Genomic DNA, 7919 nt, shown 5'->3' with positions numbered 1-7919 from the left:
CTCATTAAAAGTTGCTGCCCCCCCTCTCTCCACCGATTACCTAGTCCTGATCGGACCAGACCATATTATATATCATCTCTCATCCCCAGCCTTCTTTCTATCTCTCTCTCTCTCTCTCAAGTCCCAGTATCATTCGCCTCTTGTCTCAAAGATCAACATACACTCGCCATCTATATATACATACATCATTCCGTCTTCCCACTCAACGATGCTGTCCATCACACCTCAGGGAGACCACCAGCACCAGTCCCTCTACCTCCCCTTCAGACCGTTGTCCTCCCCGAGCCGCTCTACTACCGACTTGCCCTTCCTCACCACCCTCGCCAGCAGTATGGGTCACAGCCTGCACCAGGCCGGCAACTCCACGGCATCAACCACAACATCAGTCAAGGACTCGGCCAGCGTCGCCCAGGCTCTCGAGATCGCTCGAGAGAGCCCTGACGGCGCATCAGACCCGACTGTTAGCAGCATCCTGGAGAGCGCTATCAGCCAGATCTGGGCCAAGGTGGCAGCACAGCCAGACTCTTATGTGTTGAGCCGGGACGAGTTTGCCGTCTTCAACTACTTTCAACACCGCTTCACTGGCAACAAGATTGCCATGGCTGCGCGCAAGCGCTATTGGGACAACGCGCGCGCTTGAACTGCCTAGTCCAAGATTTTGCTGAAAAAGCGCAACACAGCCTTCTCTCAGCAATCACCACAATGCGCATCATCTGGCGCACTCCAAACAAAAAAAATCTTGCCATGAAGGGTTAAGGCGTTCGGGATGGGTTTAATGAATGGGCCGGCAAGCCTGTCACCCCCGAAGCAACAACGCCTCAGTTCCAGCAGTGGTATCCCTTTCTCTCTTCTATCGGGAGGCGTCGCATCACACCAAACCTCCAAGCACGAACATAGTTGGACGACCCAGAGATTCTGGTCGCCACGGATTTTCGGAGGCAGAACCATCTTCCCCGTTTTGATGCGGGTCATTGGCAGATGTCCTGCTAGCCAGCCAGCAACGGCCATGGCGGAGCATGGCGCCCGCACCTTGGGGAAACCTGCTTGCCATCGAACAAGCATTCGTTCCTTCGGGCCTGGGTTTGCAGCATTCCGCTATTCCGCCCGCCTGTCAGCGTTACCCGACTATCCAGGACCCGGTCTTGGCTCACTCGCGCCTCGGTCCCCTTATCCGTCCCATAATCTTATCAGCCCACCTGCATACCCACCACCATACGCATATATCCGTTCTAATACCCGACAAGCATCCACTTATCAGACCAAAACCCCTGTTCTGGGGCAGAAAAGTGGGGGCTGCGTCCAAGCGCTTAATCTCCAAAAAAGAGCCCCTCCCCTCCCCTCACCATGCACCGTCTTGCAGACGGTTTGCTCCTCGGTGACCTTTGGGCCGCCCCTACAAGTGCAGCACGGCGGACGTCACAGCGCAGCCTGCATGCGCCGGGGAGAGAAGAGAGGAAAGTCTCCGGCAGGCAACTTGGACGACGCGGATGATCCTTTGGGTCTGTCCGTGCAACGCCTCCGGCAGGTCACTGGACGACGTTGACTCGACCAGCTGTGTGCTATAGCCTGCTTCTGCTACTCTCATCGCTTGTGCATCCTGGTGTTTGGGAATATGTGGGCGGCACGTCTGCAGTATGCACCTCGACAAATTTGGTCCCCAACTCTCTAGGCATAGTCTAGATGAGCTGCCGGAGAGGTCAAGTGGGGGGATATGGACAATGTCGCACAAGATAAAGATACGGTGGGCAAATTCACTGTGAACGAGTTATGGAGGATTGTCGAATGGGCGAAAATAAATCGGGTCTCGCACGTCGATGACACTTTGTGTGCCACTCACACATACTTGCCTTGACGTATGCTTAGGCTTGCGAGTGGCAGTGGCATTGTCAGTTGCTTCGGCTCGAGGTTTGGACGACCACGACGCGGTGTCTTGGGGTTCGGGACGACTGTTGGTTTCGGATTACTGGTTGCCGACAAGCCTGCAAGCCACCAGCGGCATAATCCAAATCTCCCACTTTCCTCGCGACCGTGTGCCCCCTTTGCACCCCTCCCTCTTCCCCCCCTTTTTCCAAGTGAGACTTGGCGAGCGCTCGAGGCGCCTACGCAAAAAAAAAAAAAAAAAAAGGCACTAAGACACTATCATGACACAGCACAATCGATGGTATCACTTCAGTCTTTGCTGTGGGTTTTGGGAAGGGAACCCAAGCGTGTCATGTGTGGACTCAAATGTTGTGTAGTCCATGTCTTGGGAGAATCTCTGGAGCGCGCGCGGCCCAGTCGGGTCAATATGTATATGGATTGGTTCAGTCGTGTCAATTTTAACTTTGGGGATTATTATCGGAAAGGGAAGGAACCATTTACAGACTTTGCTGTTGCGGCCGGAATTATCGTGAGCGATCGACGGAAGGGAGAAGGATCAAAGTGTGATCATCACACGTTTTCGAGTTTGCTTTTTAGGCTGGTTAGGGGGCTTATGGTAATGGCATCATTTTTCGTATTCAATTGCATGTCACCACTGTATACACACATCTTTGCGCGGCAGTTGGTTCACTGTACATTCCTGGCATATCATATTCACAGACACCCCCTCTGCATGTAGCATCCTGGCAGATAGCGAAAGCATTGGAACAAGAAGAACGAATTTGGGTTTTTTGAATTCCGCCTCACTGCTCCTCGCCATTTTTTTCTTTTCAGCGTCCAGTCAGTCAAGTGTGTATCGAATTATATTGTCACAAGAACAAAGGGCCTTTCCTTCCGATTCCCTTGCCCTGTCTCCCGTCTCTGCCGAATGACAAGAAGAGATAGGAGAGGCCAGGAAAGGGGAGAGGGAGAGACCGAGGGAATGACAAGATAATTCCAGCTTGGATCTCAAATTGGCACCCTCCACCGTGGAGCTGTTTAAGGTTGTTCTGTGTTTTGTTTGCCTACTCGTTTGCATAGAATGGCAGGTGCGCAACTTGCCATTTTAGTCACCGAAAAGGAAAGGCAGGCAAGGGACCACCTGTAAGAGATGCAGTCCTGTCGCAGAAGAGCCACTGCACTTGTTTGAGGATGGCTGTTTCCTTCCTGCACATACTAGTACAAGCACACACGCGCGCATGGTTTTGCTCCTCGGAACAAGAACGATGCGGGCATGACTACGGAAGGGACACTGAGGAAGGGAGCCAGAGCTAGAGCTGGGCAGGAAGGGGGCAATAGGGGGCCCATACCATCAATTTGGCTTTCTGACTGTTTCCATTTTCACTTTCCACTGAACACTCAGAGTGAAATCGTTTTCATTCTTACATTCTTAGTGATCTTCCTTTGCCAGCCGGTTGACCCCACGAAACAGCCTCGTCAAAACCATAACTCAATATCTCCCTCTACCTGATGTTTTAGCTCGCCGCCCTAGTGCCGCTTCCTCCGGATACAGCAGAGATTACCTTCCATTTTACTTCAACCAGCTCCGCTCATCCTCTCACTTCCCAGCCGCCTGACACAAGAAATTTCGGGCTGATCCAAATGACTCCGTCACCGCTCCCTCACTCAACCTAGTCCGTCATCATCATAGCACGTCTCTGCTCTCTAGTCGTGCGTCACTTGCATTCTTCTCTCTTCATACCTTTATATTTTTATAATACAATTTTTTTTTTTTTTAACCTTTAGACGGCGTGGTTTGGCTCACCAAGTCCGTCTTGTTGGAGATTTTGCGGCGTTTACCTCGACCGCGCGGGCTGACGGACTCTAACGTTACCTAAGTACGGTAAGGCATCGAGGTCAACAAACGGCTCAACAGACTGTTTTCAAACCAGTATCATACTCCCACCAAGCAGGTAAGGCAGACCTGAACCAGGCCTATTGTGGTTCGGCTTCCGCCTCCCCGCTCCCTTGCCCGCCGCCGCCCACGCCGTTATACTTCCAGTAGACACAGATCCACGTCTTGTATCCCCCTCCTCGCGTTGACCGACTGTCCGCGCCCCTCCACTCCCCCTCCTTAGGCGCATGGCGCCGCCTGCCTTACTAGTAGCTGCTAGCCTAGTTTCCCATCTCCATCCTCGTTCAACTAACCTGCACTGGCGCTTGCTTGAATTGATTGCCTTGGTGGCGCCAGCCGGGTTCTGAATCCTTCTACGCCCATTCCTGACCGTCCGTCTGGGATCCCGTGGCTTTGCTACATGCGCCGTTTTGCCCACACCTTTCTTTTCTTTTTTGGCCTGCCTCTTTCGTCACGCGGTTTCTGACGCCAGCCACCAGACACACGACCGAGACATAGGGCAGACAGGCCTTAAGGCTGCAGACTGAGGCGTCGCGCCCATAGTCCAGAGGCCCGCGATGGTCTCTTGGCCGCTCTTTCGGGCGCTTGCCTTGTCTCTCTTTGTCCTCCTTCTAAATTCGGGCTACGTGGCTTCACGTAATCTACTTCCCGAGGTTGCTTTGACGGACTATGCCATCCGTCACCAGGGGGTCATTGCCGACACCCCGCCGCTAATAGGCCCTCTTCTCGAAGGAGACGACGCTGCTCGGAGCCAGCGGCCACTTGACTGCTTTCAGATCGCCCAGCCAGTCCTGGGTCCCAAAGGTCCCGTCTACCAGGAACTGGGCCGCAGCGATGACCAGGGGAAATCGCAGTCTGATCCCAAGGGCTCATGTACGGTGCGGTTGATGGAGCACTCGTTTGGCAACAGCTTTGGCAAGCCTTTCGTCGGTAAGTCAAGTCTCGTCTTGTCGCAATACCACGGCGACGGGGCTCAACCGGCACCGGTGTTGCGTGTTGTGGGGAAACCGGAAATAGATGTCCTGACTTGGTTCTGATAGGCGACTACACGCCTCCTGGCTGTGATTTCAACCGCGTCATTGTAAACTTTACTGCCACTTCTGCAGGCCGTCAACTTGACCGACTGGCCCTGTTGTATTTCGGCGACACGGAGGTGTGGAGGACCTCCACTGCGGAGCCTAGGCTGCCGCCCGGAATCATCTGGACCTATTGGAAGGACATGACCCCATACCTTAGCCTATGGAAGTCTCCTCAAAAGATCATTTTCGACCTCCCCAACCTCATCGGTATGTATTGAGCATCTGTTTCCCTTTTTGGTATCGGCGATCTTGGGGTGGGGGCCAAAACGGCTAACGCCGCCAAGACGACAGATATACGGGGCCATTCAATTGCACCTTGACCGCAACCTTCTTCAAAAGCGATGCGGTGACAGACAATGCGCCACCTGCTGACCTCATCATCCCCATCTCATCGAGGAACGCCTCATCCAACACCGGCAGTGCCTGGCAAGTGCCAGAGCGTGAAGCCGTGAGTACCGTCAAATTTCCGCGTAATGCCAATCGAGCAGTCTTCTCCGTCTCGGCCAATGGCCAAGGAACCGAGGAATTCTGGTGGAGCAATTTACTCCAAAGCGATGCCGCAGCTTTCAATGCCACCATTGGCATGGCCCCTGCCGGGAGCCCCTGGCGTGAGGTCCAGGTCCTCATCGACGACAAGCTCGCAGGCGTGCAGTGGCCATTCCCTGTCATTTTCACTGGAGGAGTCGTGCCCAGCTTTCATCGGCCCATTGTCGGGCTTGACGCGTTCGATTTACGAGAGCATGAAATTGATATTTCTCCCTGGCTCCCGGTTCTGAGCGACGGTAAGGAGCACACGTTCAAAATCAAGATTGCTGGTCTCGCAGATCAGCAGGACCGGGTTGTCTTGAACACAACCGTCGGTAATTTCTGGGTGGTCTCGGGCAAGGTCTTTTTGTGGCTTGACGAGGAAGGATCCGTTACAACCGGAAACCCGCCTACTGTCGACATTCCCGACCCCGACATTAAGTTGACGGGTCATGTTCTGAAACAAAACTCGACCGGTGCAAACGAGAGTGTTGCATTTAATTTGGAGGTGACGCGTTCGATCTCAGTCACTGGTGAAGTTGTCTCTAAGAAGGGAACCCAGAAGCCTGTTTGGAGTCAGAAGCTGTCGTACAGCAACCAGGCAACTGTGACCGAGTTTGGTCGCAATGGATTCAATAACTTCATAATCACCGGAACTGACGAGCTTAGTGGGCAAGGATCATATCGCACGACATACTCTTTCCCACTAATTGTTGATCAAACCTCAAATATGACAGCAGCCGGTGACTTGACACTCGAAGCAACACTATATCAAGAGTTGAAGCTAGAGGTCGAAGGCGCTGGCGTTTACCCAACTGGGCTTGAAGTTTACAACAACCCAAACGGCACCAGACAGGGGGAACAGGGCCAGTACAAGGTATCCAAACTCTCAACGTTCCGTAATGGCACCGCTTCGTTCAACATGCCGGCAGACATGAAGAGTAGTTCAGCGAGTGGCACAACCCGCCAGGTCTTTCAGTTCAGTGGTGGTCTCCGAGACGAGGCACGTGACGTGGAGCTATACTCTCGCAAGGTAAAAGCTACCAACAACACGGTATTGTCTGATGAAGAAAAGTCTGCCGATGGACAGCCGAGGGTTGTGACCATCCGAAGCACATTGGTGGAGAGCAATTAAGACTGGTTGGAAGGGGGGCCTGTCACAGAATCGCAAGTGTGAGTTCCCAAGTTTCAAGATATCTGTGGACAAATACACATTATCGGAGTCCGAGTTGGACCGAGCAGCTGAATACGGCGCTGGGGTTTAGACGGACAAGGTCTATCGAATGGTCCAAGTGCCCTAGAACCCTTAGCCTGGCGAGAGTGTCTCATCTTGGACTGCCGTTGGCGAAGGACAGTTGAATCGGGATTTGCTTTTAAACTTTCGGGGTTAGAAGCAAGCGGTCAAATAAATGCCCCATCTGCCAGTCGATCAACCAATCAAACACTCTCGGTGTCTACTACCGAGGTTCATGAGCCACACCCTGGGCAAAGCAGGGTAAGAGGGGATGAGTTCCGAAAAAGAAAAAAAAAAAAAAGGACAAAAAAAGAAGGCGCTAGCACAACCGCGATGCTACATGGATCCCTTCCTCGAACACTAAGCTTTACGGCGCGCCTCCTCATTACCTCTCGCTCTTATTCCCTGCAGGCAGCGATCTAATAGCACAGCTCTTCAGCTCTGGGCATCCGCACTTAAGGTTGAGTTACGTTGTGGCGAGGCAAAGCAGAGAGCACAGGTGAATCAGGGGAACCGCCAATATGGGCATCGAAACCACCAACGTATGTTACTCCTTTGGATGGTCAGAATGGTGACAGTTATTACTGTTTGAGTCGATGAAGGCTCAGCTGAGCTAGCACTCATGGCACGATATTTTTATTTTCTCGTACCATGCAAAATACGGGATTGAGGGCCTTTGCTACATAATAGTAGTATGCATGCTTGAGGGTGAGATGCACTGTCGAACTCTAAACGTCCCTCCCACGGCAAATCACAAATTCCATGGTCTTGGAAGAAAAAGCCCTTTCCGGACACTCTGCTCCACCTGGCACCGTACCATCCCATCATTCCCTTCATCATCCCTTATCGACATATCCCAGCCAAGGCACAAGGGGGCACTCTCTTTTCAAAACGAGACAGACTATGCCTTGCCATAACAGTGACTAACCCGCGGGGTTACTCAGCAGCAGCATTCAGGGAGACTGACGGCGCACCAGCCTCCTATCAGCAAACGCGTTAGTGAAGCTTAAATTGTTGTTGTTGTCAGCCCTCATATATCACATGAAGCCCGGCAGGCTGGGCATAGCACAACCTATCGCATACTTGTATTCACGCACACACTTGGTCGGTTGACAAGAAGGATAGAAAGCCCCCTCCATCCTTCCCTCCCGTCTTCAAGCCACAATTGGACGGGGGAGAAAGCAAAAAATAGAGAAAAAAAAGTAAGGGGTGCGATCTAAGGACCACTCACACGTCGATCGTTGATAGGGTGGGAGCAGAAACACAAACCTTAACATTCCGTTGCCTCCACACCCTCCCTGTGTATGTTTTTTTTTTTTTTTTGCCT

The 7919-nt window shown here is 52.5% G+C and overlaps 2 protein-coding genes across 2 annotated transcripts; both read left to right on the top strand.

Moving 5' to 3' along the window:
- Positions 1-208: 208 nt before the first annotated feature.
- CTRU02_200421 (uncharacterized protein) lies at positions 209-640 on the top strand (the record flags this gene model as incomplete). Its single annotated transcript, XM_036718428.1, has 1 exon — positions 209-640. One exon carries the CDS (start codon positions 209-211, stop codon positions 638-640), a length of 432 nt encoding a protein of 143 aa, XP_036589428.1.
- A 3671-nt stretch (positions 641-4311) lies between these two features.
- CTRU02_200420 (peptide-n4-(n-acetyl-beta-glucosaminyl)asparagine amidase a) lies at positions 4312-6493 on the top strand (the record flags this gene model as incomplete). The annotated part of the gene is made up of 5 exons (XM_070203686.1): positions 4312-4443; positions 4486-4684; positions 4795-5040; positions 5118-6193; positions 6215-6493. 5 exons carry the CDS (start codon positions 4312-4314, stop codon positions 6491-6493), a joined length of 1932 nt encoding a protein of 643 aa, XP_070062268.1.
- Between the last annotated feature and the right edge of the window lie 1426 nt (positions 6494-7919).

The sequence above is a fragment of the Colletotrichum truncatum genome, assembly GCF_014235925.2.
Source record: "Colletotrichum truncatum strain CMES1059 chromosome Unknown Contig_0001, whole genome shotgun sequence".
Taxonomy (NCBI): Eukaryota; Fungi; Ascomycota; class Sordariomycetes; order Glomerellales; family Glomerellaceae; genus Colletotrichum; species Colletotrichum truncatum.
Note: the sequence above shows the minus strand (reverse complement) of the source record. Positions and strands in the feature narration are given on the sequence as shown.